Source organism: Engystomops pustulosus, chromosome 9 (genome assembly GCF_040894005.1).
Source record: "Engystomops pustulosus chromosome 9, aEngPut4.maternal, whole genome shotgun sequence".
NCBI lineage: Eukaryota > Metazoa > Chordata > Amphibia > Anura > Leptodactylidae > Engystomops > Engystomops pustulosus.
In genome coordinates this window covers 52,987,986-53,004,398 of record NC_092419.1, presented here as the reverse complement: position 1 = coordinate 53,004,398, position 16,413 = coordinate 52,987,986, and the positions used below count along the sequence as shown (strand labels likewise).

The following is a 16,413-nucleotide window of genomic DNA, read 5'->3' as shown; positions in this document are numbered from 1 at the left end:
TATCACAGCAGGCACACCTTGGCGCCAGGGGGAGCACTGCTCACCCCCGCCCCTATCCATAGAGAAAAATGAGGCACGGCGCTGTATTCCAGGGGGTGTTAGAACATGTCCCTTCTTTCTCCCGGCTACGGAACGGTACCGCTCCCGTACAGCGCCATAACGCTAGCAGTGTTACACTGCTACATCTATTGTAGCACTAGGAGCTGGGTACTTAAATAAGCAGCTCCTAGGGCCTTTTTTATGGGTGACAGGTCCTCTTTAAGGTGCACAGGGAGATGTCATCCAGAACATCATTGACTGGTATCCATGTAAGAGAGAGGTATTCAAGCTAGACAGCGATGGACAACTATGAGCCATGTAAAGCAAATGTCTCCAAAGAGAACCATTTAAATAAAGATGGGCACATGAAAAGTGAAGTTTTGGTCCCCCCCCCCCCCAAAAAAAATGCATAAAAAATTATTTGGGAATTCAATACAGCACAGGGCCAGACTCTTTATAAGCATAACGTGAAGAGCAAGCAAACACCCCTTAGGATAACATGGAGCACAGCAATATTTTTGGTTTATTTTTTTTTTTGCAGAGGCAGAAAAGGGGAATAGCAGTATGTTGAAAGAAACAGAATAAAATCTACAGCCCCATTTATCCATTTAAATCAGATCATGCATATTAGACTGCAAGACAGCTGGGTAGGATTTAAGACCTTATATATAACTCAGGAAATTATTTGCATCAAAATAACCTTCTGTTGGAAGTTAAACTTTTGTTACTATTGTCACTAAGCCAAAAGGGGAACAGCAACACTTCTCCACACACATGAAACCTATGGCTGTAAAATAATCCCCCGTACATATGGACAGGCTGGCAAAAAGCAGGTGGAGTTAATCTACATGGGGATTAGAGCAGCATTCGCTAAAGAAGAAAACACATTAAAAACCCACCAACCATCATTTATGTAGAAGAGTCTATTATCTGCTATGAGAACAGCTGGAGGAGGGGGAGCGTCTGCAGCAACTACTAAAGTCAGGAGACAAATGGATGTAACACAAGTTTCTTTGTTTATTTTTTTTAAGCTTTCACCATCATTAAAAAATAACAGCAGTAATAAATTACACTTCCTTCTGTACAACCTTACATATTGTATTTAAAAAATGACAACCAGTGTTCCTGGTTTATGAAAAAACAAGCTAGTATATAAGAGACTGGGCACACTTATCCCATATATGTCCCACTGCTTTGAAAGAAGCCCAATGTGAGGAGATGGTGGAGGCATCTCTGGGGATCATCCCTCTGCCCAATGCATCCGGAGTCATTCTGGTCATTGCTACAGCTGGCAGATCCAAGACAGTGGTACCAGCTGAGAGCCATAGGCTGTGATGCAGAATTTGTGCTACAGAGAGCAGAAGGAGTGGTACAAAGAATATCCTTTTTGGGTTGCCGATATTATGGGAATAGACAATGGAGCAAGACAGGGTTTACAACTCCTTTACTCAAGACTATATGCCATATGGAGCGGTTGAAGAACAGTGGGGGGTTTTTTCCCGCCTCGAAAAATATGTTTTACATAGAAGTGAATGCAGATTATTTTTTTTTCCTCTGGACAGAGCCCGCTGCCCATCGGACCATAGTCTGGTAGAGTGAACCCTCATCCTGGACCTAGAATGACTTACCCAGTGTATTAGTGGCTTGAAAACCCTTCAATCATTCACTATGGTATTAAGTTTACAAGGTATGCTGTGCACTTAAGCCATCCGTTTACCGATAGGCAAACGGTAAAGGTCTTGTCCCAAGCTTTATTGTTATTCCCCATTCACAGGAAAGGGGATTAATGGGGGACAACTAATGCTGGACGTGAACAGGGCTCACTAAAAGATGTATAGGCAGTGTTAGTGTCTATCTGAGCAACAGAAAATTGCTTAGCACAGCACTCGGGTATCTCATATGATAATGGAGCAGCAGGACACATGCCCAACCTACTGTCCAACATCTATCGAGCATTGGACCCAGCAATCGTACCCCCACTGATGATGAAATTATCTTCTGTCCCGTGGATAGCTTTTAAGTTTAATACCACTGGATAGAAACCTGTCCACGGATATGCGATGAACACAATTCTCTATGAATTCACAGTATTTAAAGCAGAAGTCAGGCGTGGTGCATGGCCAGAGACGGAACAACTTTTCTGTTGTACTAGAAAATTCCAGTACCATTTGGCAAAAGTTTGTTCCATCTGACCATGCACCTCACCTGCTCATAGGTGGAATCAAGAACCTACACTGGACGAAAGACAAAGAAACTTTATCTGATGGGACTCCAAGTAAGTAGTAAAATTACTGAGTAACCAGAGAGAGCAGCACCCGCTGCTCGGTCTATAGTGTAAAAATGTTGATTGAGAAGCTATTGGGTGTTGCACCCCCTACAGCAGTGATGGCTAACCTATGGCACTGGTGCCAGAGGTGGCACTCACAGCCCTTTCTGTGGGCACTCAGGCCATCACCAGAGAGGACTCCAGGTATCTTCCTGCAGTCCCAAACAGCCCAGGACTTGCTGTGCACAGAGCTATTTTAAAGGGGCAGCTGTACCTGGGACTATTTTCTGCTTTATTGGTTTCCTCAGGTGCCGGTATCAATGAAAACTGTAACAGAGAAGGGAGTATAAATCACAAATTACATTTCTGTGTTGGCACTTTGCGATAAATAAGCAGGTCATTGTTGTAGTTTGGGCACTCGGTCTCTAAAAGGTTTGCCATCACTGCCCTACAGATTACTTTAAGAGAACCAGTCACCCTTATAATCTATCTAGGAGCTTCCCAACCCTAACCTAGGTATAGCAGTGTTAGAATGCTAGCTATATCGGAACCTTGTGAAAAAGCTAGCAAACACTGCACTACATAGCCCTCCGAATGCCGGACCAAGCTTACAGCAGTCCAGCGTATTCGAGATTGGATAGTCCGAGTCGCTCCTCTGCTTCTCCCCTGGACCGCCCCTCCCACACTATGCCAGCTGTGACTGCCAGGCTTCATCCGGCAGTCACTGCCCCCTCATGAACACCCCAGACCACTGCAAGCTTGGTCCGGTGTTTGCAGCACTACATAGTGCAGCGTTTGCTAGCTTTTTTGTAAGGTTCCAATAAAGCTAGCAATTTAAGACTGCGATACCTGGGGTAGGGCTACTTACTTTAGTAAGCAGCTCATAGATAAATTATTAGGGTGACAAGTCCTCTTTAATGATCAATTGTATGAAAATGACATTAATAGATTTAGCCCAGAATTCCTTTTAAGTTTAATTTTTAAATTAATGATCCCTTGTCTTGCCAGAACCTCTGTAGATGAGTGCATTAAATTCATTGCTGCTAATTATTTAATATATCTAGTATCTAGTGAATGATTATTTATTCAAAATTGGTTACAAAGACCCAAAACATTCATACGTTGTTCCTCCACAAGAAAATAAGCTTATAATGCCATAGCCAGGACACTTAATTACACGGGACACCTATCCATATCACATATGATGAAAACAACCTGTCATGTCAACCAAGGAGGCAGTTCTGTCTTACAATGTCTCAAGATTTTCACTTCAAAGAGTACAGAAATTTACATAGATCCTAGAAGTTGTCAGTCATTTGCATACAGTGCTGGAAAAGGCCCAGAATTCAGCCACTGGAATATAGAAGAGCTGACTGTGCACTATAAGGAAGTTTCATCATAGGCATGATTACAGCTCCATACCCATGGGAGTCTGTTTTAGAAGCTGCGTAGAAATATTACATGACCGGTACAATCCAGAGACATGACATTACTTTTGCCTATGACATGTGCCAATTTCCCCTGAGGACGGATTCCCCTCAGACGGAATGAGATGGACTGCTGTTTCTTCGAGTGGATAACATGATCCTGTACTAGAAGAAATGGATGCCCATTTCTTTCTTCCACTGGTCAAGGGCTTCTTAGAGTTTTCCCATGAGCTCTGCAGAAGCAATGCCAAATGTACTATTAGTGAGGCAAACATTCATGAAGACCAGAGCCCGAAGTGCATGAACTGAATGTACCAGATTTTTCAAGGGCTGTGCGCCACATTTTTTGTCCGACATAAAAGTGGCGGCCAGTGCGAATACACACCGCAACGCCCCTTTCTGTGCTCAGTTTTGTGTTGCGGCGTGCATAGTGCATCCATAACACAATACTAAAGCAAACACTTCATAAATACATGTGCAACCAGTTTATTTGTATGCAATCTATGCCAGAATTCTGGCACACAATGCTTAGTAAATCTGTGCCATGGACTGTACCAGTAATGTGAATCCGAATATTATTGAGTTATTCATTAGCAAAAATTAAAACTCACTTCTATGGGCAAGTTGGGCAATTCTGGCTATGGAAATACTCCCTTGACCAGCTGCTCCTAAGATTAAACAGAATTGTATGGTGTCACATTCTCTTCACTGGGGGAACACACAATATTCTTAAAGACATATGGCGCTAATATTCCATATGACACCGCTCAATACGTCCTTTATTCTGCTGCTGAGAGTGAGCTACAGAAAGAAAGGGCAGCACGATCTTTTCTTCTGCTGTGTACTGGTGAAAGCTAGTCTCCAGCCACCTGCAGTTAGAGATGAAAATAGATTGAAGATAAAATACTACCAATACCACATTGGCATATACCATAGGTGAATTTACTTTTTTTTCACCAGGTTTTCCTTTCAGCATTTAAAATTTATGAATATAAAATTTACTAACTTTTTTTTAATATTTTTAAATATATACACAACTTCTAAACCCAGACTGACTTACTATACAATCTCCATTTTTCGCCACTTGCAGGTACCTTAAAAGACATCACCAGGATGAAAGACCGTATGCAGGCTCCATTAACACCTACAGAGCCTGTAGCCCATCAAGCTCATTTGCATACAGTCCTTTATCCTGGTGGTAGATGTCCATTAAAGGAAATCAGTCAGGCCCATCTAGCCCCCCAATCCAAAGGTCCTAACTCATTTTTTACTGAAGAGAGTCAGCGACTCCTGTGAATTATAAAATGAATACCCCAGTCTGCAGTGTAATCCTATGAATTGAATCAGGCTGCAGCACCCCGTTCCTCCTGTGTCCTCTAGCAAACATGCCTCCTACACATATCATTCATACCCCTTTCTGTGCTGCAGCTTAGCAAGTGGGGTGTTTAGGGGATGTGTTTGCCAGAGAAGGGAGGGGGTGTTGCTGCCCGACTCAGGACAGCTCAGGAACACCCGGCTGACTCTATTCACAGGATTACAATGCTTGGCGGGGTGGGTCATTTATTTTTTCACAGGAGCCGCTCACTCAATTCAATCACTCATTATCATCATAGAGAGCAACGCACTACAGAACAATAGGAAAGAGGGTTTTGGTAAGATGGGCTCAATAGGTTCTCTTTAAACACATAAGAAATACTAAATGGTGTAATAAATTCATTTCCACAATGTTAGCACTGCTTGTGACCTGACCTTACTCTTGAGCGTCATCTATGGCATATTTTGTTTTTCTGAGTGACAAATGGCAATGGGTTTAAAGCACTGTGGTGTGGCATTCAATTGCATTAGAAGTTAGTAGACTAAACTGGTGAAACAATCATAGTACATGAGGTTTGCCCCACCTCGATACTAGTAAAGTCTAAATCTAGAACAGCCTGATAAAATAAATTACCACAAAAGAAAAGGCTTGAAAACACATGGCAAAGGGTGTAGTTAAATCTCAAGTAAAATAAATAGGGGGAAAAAAAATATTTCAATACATATACAAGACACTTCCATTCCTTCTGACTTGCCCATTAAAGCCATAAGTCCAAAGCATCTACAGAACAGGATCTCTAGGTAAAACAAAGGTAAAGTAATACATTTTAGTTTTTTGAACATTCACTGTAATGGTTACTCCAGTCATTTGCGGATGTTCCCCTGTGATCCAAGCTCCCCTTCTTGGTAGGCCCTGACCTCTCCAGATAGTCTGGTAATAAAGTGAAGTCTTCTTGTTTGTGTTGCTGGGGCATTGCTTGGGTAATGCCCACTGGTTTAAGCTTAGTTTGTTTTTGAGGGCTTGGACAGTCATAAGTATAATCTAGATTTACCCCCCTCTGCTCTTCCAGTGGTGGGACACGAGCAAGTTTCTTTGTAGTGTTCTCTCGGGAGTAGTGAAATGAGATGGAGCCCTCCTGGGACAGTCTAGTGTTACACTGTGAGAGGTCGGTACTGTTTGCCATCTGTCTAGTGTCCACAGGCAGCTGGCTACTTGAACTAGAACCCTGAGGCTCTCCATCGTGGTCCCGTTTTAAAGGCAGAACGGGTATGCAGGTTTCAAATTGCCCATTTGTTGGAACAATCTGCTCCCTGACATTACACCTACTAAAAGCTGAGGCTTCTGTAGGCACACAAGAAACTTCACATTGCCAAGAACTTTTTCCATCCTCCCAAGGAATAAGAGTGTCATACAATTTCAGGCCACTCTTTGGCACATGCAAAGAACTAAGTTCTAGCTCTAAAATCTCAGCATCAAGAGACTTGCTTCTTCTGTTAAGTGATAGCGGCACTGGACTTGAAGGACATAGTTTATATTGGTCCAAGTGACGAGGAAGACTTGCCACTCCCCAGTTGTAACTTTGGAATGAATGATGGGAGTCCATCTGCAATAGCTGCTCATCGCACTCAGCAAGTGACTCCTGTACATAGCTGTGATCAAAACCCTCGAATGAAGAAACCACATCTTCATCTGGACTTAGGTCTAGCTGTTGCTCGCACTCTCCTTCATTTTCCACATCTACAATGTCAAAGGTCACCATAGTGGGAAGTGCATTAAGATTGTGATGGAAAGAGGAGCTTGAACCCCCACTGCCAAGTCTTTCAGAAATACTGGAAAATAGCATACCGTTGTTGGCGAAATCATCCAGCGTCTGAGAAAAGTTCACGGCCTGCTCACATTCATTTTCCTGGCTATATCCAGAAATGGAGGAAAAGTCAGAATCAAATACATTCTGAATTTGGTCCATAGGGGTAACATTCAGGTTAGAAAGCTTAGTAACATTTGTCATTCTTGAGACATTCTGGTCTTGGCTCTCAAGGCTATCAACATTCAACTCAAAACCAGAATCTTCTATGAAGCCATTTCCCTTGAGCTCTTGTATGTAACCTCCCTGTTTTATAGAGTCTGTTAAAGTGTTGTCTTTAAAGTCTTTCCAGTCCAGTTTCTCAGGTTGACCAAGTTGTGTTTCTTTGTCAGCGCCATCATTGATCAAATTTGGTAATAAATATTGTTCCCTAATAAGGCAGCTCTTGTTCTTCCCAGTAATGCTAGTGTTTCTAATTTCACATTCAAGGTTCTGGTTTTCTTTGGAAAAAAGATCTTTACTTAGATGATCCATTCCTTTCATTGTGGCTTCCCGTTGCCTTTCCCAGAATAATAACTGTTTCTGAATTACAGCCAAGCGTTCCTCTTCTGTCTCTGTTGCTCCCTTTTTGTGTTCAACTTTCTGTATTATTCCACTGTCTAAAGGAAGACTAAAATCAAAGAACTGATCAAATATTTCAGAGCACATTGTTGTATTATCATACAGAGACTCTCCACCAGGTGCAGGACTCATAAGATTGTCCTCTGGTTCATAAAACTCATAAAGTGCATCTCCACTGTAGCTGTCTCTGGGAAGACGTTCTTTTTGGGAAAAGCCCTCTCCACCATCATCATCAGGGCCAGGAGTAGTGGAGTCATAGTAGCCTTCATCACTATTTGGAGCAGAAGACTCTTGCTGATCACTTTGTGGAGTTAGCAGTTCGGTGTTACTAAGAACACTTCGGTCAACAAAGGCGTCTTCGGCAGCCATAGCGTAAGCAGTCTGTTCCATTTCAGTACAGCTTTTAGACATGTTGTCATTATCCTTTTCATCGTCCATCCCATAACTAGCATCTCCTTCCTGGCCTTCCTCTAACAGCTGCTGAAGGTATTCTTCTTCCATGTCATCTGGAGTTGCCATCTCTTCACCACCACCCTGATAAGTGACAAGGCAAGACCTTCTCTTTGTTGCCTCTCGACTTCTTTCTACAGAAATTGAATTATCACTGATATTGTCAATATCATGTTCAGCAATGATATCTCCACAACCTGTGAGGGAATCAAAACTCTTAAGGGATGAAACATCTTCAAACATCAGACTTAGTTGGTCACCTGCAGAATGAAGACCGTCTCTGTCAACGGATTCTGGTTTTTCACCATCAGCATATACTTCTTTAGAATCAAAACAATCAATAAAGCCATCCGATTGAGTATCACCGACATGATTTTGGTTTACTGAGGTAACGTCAAGGCTTTCTACAAGCAATTCATCAGGTTTGGTTGGAGTGACGTCAGACAGGATTATTGAAGAAACTGGCAAGACTTCTTTCCCACACTCAACAGTTACATTCACTGAGGACTCTGTTGATATTTCAGAGTGTTGGCTGCTGATCTTTGGTTGCTCACTATTGTCGTGAATACCATCATCTTCTAATGAGTATCTACTCAACTTCTCCAATATGACCCTTTGTGTAATATGGTCATATCGCTCACACTTCTCTGGGTCAGGGGTTTTGTTCTTCTTGTGACGACGAATACTACTAAATAATCCCTTCAGCCCTTTCTTTGGTCTTGGAAAAGAGAACGATTTATCACTATTCAGCTTTTTCTCAACGCATTCAGTGCTTCCCATTGGAGATACATCATGGAAATTAAAGTCAAGCTTAACAGGTGAAGTAATGCCAGAGTCTGCACTATGGGAGCTGGGAAGAGTACTTCCTGAAGTGGAATGATCTCCTCCATGAAATCGACTGATCGTATGATCTGAACAGCCTTCTTTTCCATTCTCAGCATTAACATCACTGATTCCATCATGTGTCTTGCTTTTACTAACAGATTTCCTTGAGTTACCTTTTCCTAAACCTTTGTGCTTTCCTCCAAAAAAGCTGGGTAGTGTACAAATACTTTTTCTTCCTCCAAAAAATTTGAAAGGATTTTTCTTCTGTTTCCCAGGAGTTTGTTGATCCACACATGATCCTGTCTGTATTGGGAGAATATCTACTTTAGCAGATTCTCCAGGAAGGGTTTCATAGACTGAAGATGAGGACTTTATACAAGAGGTTTCCTCTTGACAACTATGGCCAGATTCCATGACAACTTATGTATTAAATGCTGTGAATCGAGGAGCGAAATAGCAGAGGCACTGGAGGCCAGCTAGTACGAGCAGAAAAGCATTCCTGGTATTCCTGCAGGGGTAAGCAGAAAACAAACCCCCAATCAGTAGGTTGTACAAACACATAGCTGCACAGCACAAATACACAACTCAAAATAAACTTTTCTTAATAGAAATGAAACCAGGGAACATTCTAAGTTGGGTTCATGCCACGGTCTTCTAACCAACATGATACAACTCAAAAAAGTAGAACTTCATATAAAACTAAATAACTTACCGTGTCAAATGCAAATCAAAAGAAGTGTTTGGGGTGAATCCAGGACACCCAACAATACAGAAGTCCATCATCTTTCCCAACAGATAGCTGATACATTGCAAACAGTCACTGACACCATACAGTGGGCATTTATTCTGACATGCCCAAACCTGTGAAGGACAATGAGAGATACAGTTATTAAGGAAGCTTATGTACACACATAAAATAAATATTAAAAAAAAATAAATAAAAAATCTTACTATATTTTTCAGATGCCAAATAATTTGTTATTTAATCTAGTTAGCAGCACCCCCAAAACAGCCGCGGCTACATAGGAAGTGAAGGAGAGCGCGCATGGTAAGCGCCGAGCGCGTACCTCCCTGCGCCGGCTATAAAGTTTAAAAAGAGTTTTAAACCGCGATACAGCGGTTTAAAACACTAACAAAAATAAGCTCTGGTGTTCGGTGTTTTCTTCTTAAACCTGCCACTTCAAGTAGTAGGTTTCCTTTAATGTGGGGAGTGAAAAATAGAAATGAAAAAAAGGCCAGGTAGTTAAGGGGTTAAACAGATGACCAGACTAAGTACAAGACATCAAGCATCAGTAATATTTGATGCGAGGAATCCTTTCTTACCCACTGTTATCATGATTACAGTTGGGCTTTGCAGTTTTGGGATGTGGGAGTAACTCCTTGCATCATAATATCACTTGGAGTCCTGTCCCTGGCACTGTGGTCTGCCCGAGAAATAAGACCACTGCAGGTCTGCGATTCACAGGCAAACCATGGTCGTGAAAGAGCCCTTACTCAACCACATCTGGATGTCTTATCAGAGCTTTGTGTATGACGGTAATGGCCAACCTTTTGAGTTTGGAGCATCAAAATTCTTAAAAAAAATAATAAAAAAAAAAAAAAGAATGCCCTGTGCCGGGTGTATAGAGATGACTCTCCTACACCCCCTGTAGTCACTGAAATGGACTGACTGCCTTTACTAATGGAGACAAGATGGCCACTATTGGTGCCACGTTCTCTGGAGTTTCCCCACTTCTAAATGTTGATGTTGAGGTAGTGAAGCCAGAGGATCAAGCAGACCGTGTCAACCTCCGAAGCCAGGGCTACCTCCACAGTGTGACCTCTGAAATGCGTGTCATAGGTTGAGCCATCACTGGTCTATGAGGTCTAAGTGAGGAAATGGTGATAAACTCACATTCCTCTGTAAGAGTTACTAGCGTCTAGTTATCCTGGGACATGGCGGCTTTCCCAATTATGACTGTCATTTGCATTTCTCAAAATAGCAAGTGAAAGGAACATGTCAGAGACATGATAAATAAGTAATGGCGGGAGCAGCAGGGGGCCTGCCATTCATTCAACAGGCCTAACAAAAACTTCTGACAAGACTAAACATAAAAGATAAGAACAGTGCAACCAAAGACAACAAGTGAAATTCTTCATTTATGTCGGACAATGTTTAGGCCTGCAGATGTAACTAGAGGCAGGGAGAACCTGTAGCCATAACAATCCTAACCGATAAAAGGCCATTTACACAAGTGTGACAAGAGGGAAGAACATGGCGCAAAGCCCTGCAATAGTTCTACAACAGAACCAGCCACACCGTGTCCTCACACATCACAGTATCTGCTGATGAACTTATAGGGACACTAAACCAGCCACAGGTCCTTATGGACAGGAGGCACAGTGTCCCAAATAGTCCTATACAAAGATTTGCAGCTGCTACAATTATAAATAAGAAGAATCTTTGTGCAGGGGCCTCATGAACATAAACTTTATGGTGGGGGGGAGGGGGCAATGTGCTGTGGGTTCCTCAGCTACAGTCCTCCAGGGGTCATGCTGGCAGGTTTTCCTTGGTACATGATTATTGTCATGACTATAGAGAGTCCTCTGGTAGGGAGATACGGACTTGAGGAAATACTTAACTTCATGGGGCATTCCATTATATAATATGGCGCCGTCCACTGCTATTCCTTCTATATCACAGACACCACAGGGGGGGAACTAAATCAACATGATGCATCTTGTCAATTAAAACATATATTTTATCATGCCACTCCATCTCTCCAGTGTATATACAGTGACACATAATAATTGTAATATACATCTGTACATTTGTTACACACATCACACCACAAGTAACACAACTGATAAAAGTTTTCATTGATAACATTTCAGCACAAGCTCCAGGATCCCTATGGCTGACCTCATACTGAATTACTCCGATTACACCACACACACCGCAATCTGCAAGCCCTCCCATCACAGGGCACACAAGCCTGGCAGCCCCTGTGCACTACAAGCTGCGCCGTGCACCATGCCATCTGCTGTATAGCAGTAGGCTGGCACCGAGGGTCTCATTCATGATCTGCTGCCCCCATTGTACACAGCAGTGGCCTGATATACTACCATACACACTCCAGCGGTTACGAGAGCGCAATATACAGTCACATAGATAAACGCATCTGTTGCCCGTGCACACTTGTGCGTTATACACTGCGTTGTGGCTTTTACCTGCTATATTTGTGTGTAGGCCTCGGTGCCACCGCGGTGTCCTGATCGCACCGGCCGGGCTCCTGTCCCTCTGCTCCGCACACTGATGCTCCTGTACCAGCGCGGCCTCTACCTGACTACCACCCCCAGCCAGTGCTGATAGACAGCCGCCTTAACCAATCAATGCACTCATAAACATCAAGGGTATAGCCAATGGCCTACAAGCCATAGAGCCACAAACACTGCGCTTATTGGTCCTCCCTGTGATTGACAACATCTACGGCCAATTAGAAAGGGAATTCAATGCCCGCGCCTTGTGCGACTGAGCTGCGTATTGTAGTACACTACACACTCTATAATAGTGTGATGTGAGACTACAAGAATGAGAGGTGTGTGAACAGAGGCAAATAAAACTGTACTGACAGATATATATATAAATATATACATACAGAATTTTTTGTTTTATTTCAGTTCGGTAAGTTTCCACAAAGAATGAATTGTACCTGCAGTCATTATTTTTATAACAATATTGGGATGTAGGAGGATATAAGGAAGGAAATCACTTACACTTAACCAATTTTGTTCCTCCCAACTTTTGTCCTAAGTCATGCACTGACCCTGCCACTTACCCCGCACTCTTGTAGTCACACACAGAATAACCCTTCCTGTGACACCTCATGTGTATATAATGCCCCATTTCTGTGGGCCACAAGCTGTTTACTACCTGCTTGTGGAGCCCATATAAAACAAAGTGTGCCACAAACTAAGTGGCACCGCTCCTCCTCCTGCAGTAATTGGCAGTCTCCATAAGGAGAACTCTTATTTCCTGACCCTAAGGCTGGCGCCACACGTGGCGCTTTTGTCTGCGTTTGCGAACGCAAACGCAGACAAAGTCGCGCCCACCGGGGAGGGCCTCGGCCCGATCGCATCGGCGTTTCTATGGAAACGCCTGCGATCGGGAACGAGCCGCCGGTGTTTCGTGTTAATTTAACGCGAAACACCGGCGTCTCGTTCCCGATCGCAGGCGTTTCCATAGAAACGCCGATGCGATCGGGCCGAGGCCCGCCCCGGTGGGCCCGACTTTGCCTGCGTTTGCGTTCGCAAACGCAGACAAAAGCGCCACGTGTGGCACCAGCCTAAGGCAGTGATGGGCAACCTTTTGAGCTTGGTGTGTCAAAATTCGCCAAAAAACCGAGCATAACTCGGGTGGTGTGTCACCTTGAAAAAAAAAACATAATTTTGTGATATTTATAGTTTAAATAACACATATGTATAATTATTTAACTTCTAGGGTACTTTAATCCTAGGTTGTGTGATTGATCCTACCATGTACTGCAGTATGGCAGTATATGGGGATTCTCCACATCATCTATTTATTACAATGTGCTGGACAATCTCTCAGCCTCCCGGCTACTGCACCTGGCCGTGTAGGAGCCAAGGATGAAACTTAACTCTCCGGCGGCCGCGTGTCACTGAAAATGGCTATGCGTGTCAGCACTGACAGCCACCTTCATTTTTGCCCCTATTATAATACCACAATATACCACAATTTAATCGGGCCCCCTACCTTCCCACACTCACACACACACACAATGATGAACACTTTTTTCATCCACTATCTTTTTTCTGTTGTCCCCTAACCTCCCACTTACATTGTGCCCTTCCGCTTCCCCCCTCATGTTGTGACACCCTGACATTGTGGGCCCCTCTACCTCTAATTGTCTCATCCTTTCCTTGTTGATATGTACCGTATATTCCGGCGTATAAGACGACTTTTGAAGACAGAAAAATCTTCTGTCTTCTCTGGGGTCGTCTTATACGCCGGTAATCCTGACCGCCCGCCGTGTATTCACGGTGGCGGTCGGGTCCCGGTGCATGGAGAGGGCTCATGGGCTGAGCCCTCTCCATAGCCGGTAAGTCTTTGCTGCCGGCAGCCTCAAAGAGATAGCGGCGCATGGGCGCCGCCATCTAAACTAGGATCGCCGCTCCCCGTGACGTCATCGGGGGCGGCAATCCGTCTCCATGGTAGCCTCGGGTCTTCCGAAGACCCGAGGCTATTTCGTTTTAACCCCTTCATTACAATGTGCTGATAGCACATTGTAATGAATGAGGAGGAAAATCCCCATATACTGCCATACTGTAGTATGGCAGTATATGGTAGGATCGATCAGACAACCTAGGGTTAAAGTACCCTAGGGAGTCTGAAAAATAGTATAAATAAAAATTTAAAAAAAGTAAAAAAAAAAAATAATAATAAAAAAACCTAAAATTTCAAATCACCCCCCTTTCCCTAGAACTGACATAAATATAAATAAACAGTAAAAATCATAAACACATTAGGTATCGACGCGTCCGAAAATGCCCGATCTATCAAAATATGATAACGTTTTTTCAATGCGTTTAACCCTGTAACGGAAAATAGCGCCCAAAGTCGAAAATGGCACTTTTTTGCCATTTTGAAAAATATAAAAAAAATCTATAAAAAGTGATCAAAAGGTCGTACAGTCCTAAAAATGATATCATTGAAAATATTATTAAATTTCGCCAAAAATGACACCACCCACAGCTCCGTACACCATAGTATAAAAAAGTTATTAGCGCCAGAAGTTGGCAAAATCAAAAAAATAATTTTTGTACAGGAGGTTTTCATTTTTGTAAATGTATGAAAACATTATAAAACCTATCCAAATTTGGTATCCCCTTAATCGTACCGACCCAAAGAATAAAGTAGACATGTCATTTGGGGCGCTCAGTGAAAGACGTAATATCCAAGCCCACAAGAAAATGGCGCAAATGCGTTTTTTCACCATTTTCATTGTATTTGGAATTTTTTTCCCGCTTCTGAGTACATGGCATGGAATATTTAATAAAATAAAAATTTAAGGTACAGTATGGTAACATTTACAGTAAACTGGACGATGGTAATGTTATTGTTGTATGCCTTATGTTTATGAGCGACAGTTTTCCTGCTATATACCTGCATGTCATAAGAATTTAAATTAAAAAAAGGACCATGTTAAATCCAAATCTGTTTTTTTTTTAATTTTTACCGGTGTTTTGTATGCGTTGGAAAAGGGGTAGTCTTATACGGCGAATATATCTTAAACTCTATATTTTAACAGGAAAGTAGGGGGGTTGTCTTATACACCAGGTCGTCTTATACGCCGGAATATACGGTAATTTAGAAAAGCATCAGTTACGGCTGGTTCTCATCTGCATTCTGGCTTCAGTTTTGCAGTTTCCGTTCAAAAACAGATGAATAACTGATCCTTTATTCCTCTATAGAATTCAATGGACATGTAATGGCGTAGTATCCGTTAGTATCAGTTTTTACAACTTCCATTAGACCTTCCGTTATATGAGCAGATAATTGGATTGAAAAAATGGATGACTATAAAATAATGAAAAACTGAAACTGACACTAAGAGGCTGCATTTACACGAACGTGTGGTTTCTCCAGTTCTGTATTTTGGCGTATGTGCCTGTATATACGGGACGATTTTCAGCCATATGCGCACTTATTCACCATATGTCACTGTATGCGTAATATATCCGTATAACTACGTATAGCTCCTGGTCTTCCTAGATACAAAACTTATATTTACGGCAGTATACTGTGGCTACAACGTATGACACCCGTATTTTATATGTTCCCAAAGACTTCAATGGAGCATACGGCCACAAGAATGTGAGAAAATAGGACATGCTCTATATTTTTATATGGCTTACATACGTTACGGTACGGTGACAAATACGGCCATTCAATGTATGATTGTATGGCCATAGGAATGAATGGTAACTTATTCTGCCCGTATATACACCCGTTTTCGTACGGTTGTGTGAATGCAGCCTAAGGCTACATTCACACAATGTATTCCCGCTGTACCGTAGTACGGTGGGCATACATCGGCGATGAGCGCCACCCACCCTGCCCCTCTCCATAGCTATAGATGGCTGCGGCGCCGTATTATGGGGAAAGATAGGACATGTCCTATCTTTCTCCCGGCTACGGAACGGTGCCATACCACTCCCATACAGTTTTGTGAGGCCATTGCCATATATGGGGGCGTATATGCACCGTATATACGTCCCCCATACATTCATGTGAATATAGCCTAAAAAAAGGCATAGTATTCTTTTTTTTTTTTTTTAAAGTGTTTCGGTAAAGCAATTTCCATTAAAAAAATGATACTTTGCTATTAATTTATCAGTTAAGACATCTGTTTAAGGCTGCATTCACACGAAAGTATGAGAATATATGTTTGCCACCGTAGAGAGGAGAAGCGGTAACCCCTCCCCTCGATCCACAGCTCATAGTGCCGTAACACAAGGAAAGAAAGGGCATGTCCACACATGCGTCACCATATCGCTCCGTACGGCCATTGCCGTCTATGGGGGACGTATGTACGGCCACAATGTCCCCCAACGGTCGCCTTAAGGACCAGGCCCTTTTTTGTTTTTTCGTCTTTATTTTTCA

The 16,413-nt window shown here is 42.6% G+C and overlaps 1 protein-coding gene across 1 annotated transcript; it reads right to left on the bottom strand.

The window, feature by feature from the left end:
• Nucleotides 1-1,032: 1,032 nt before the first annotated feature.
• AMER1 (APC membrane recruitment protein 1) lies at nt 1,033-12,123 on the bottom strand. The gene is made up of 3 exons (XM_072124976.1): nt 11,958-12,123; nt 9,460-9,608; nt 1,033-9,255 (listed from the first exon to the last, which is right to left on the bottom strand). The coding sequence occupies exon 3, from the start codon at nt 9,159-9,161 to the stop codon at nt 5,874-5,876; it is 3,288 nt and encodes a 1,095-aa protein (XP_071981077.1). The 5' UTR covers nt 9,162-9,255; nt 9,460-9,608; nt 11,958-12,123; the 3' UTR covers nt 1,033-5,873.
• Nucleotides 12,124-16,413: the final 4,290 nt, after the last annotated feature.

Bases quoted from the DNA above. Each gene is read 5' to 3' on its own strand.
- AMER1 (XM_072124976.1), bottom strand. From the start codon at position 9,161: ATGGAATCTGGCCATAGTTGTCAAGAGGAAACCTCTTGTATAAAGTCC.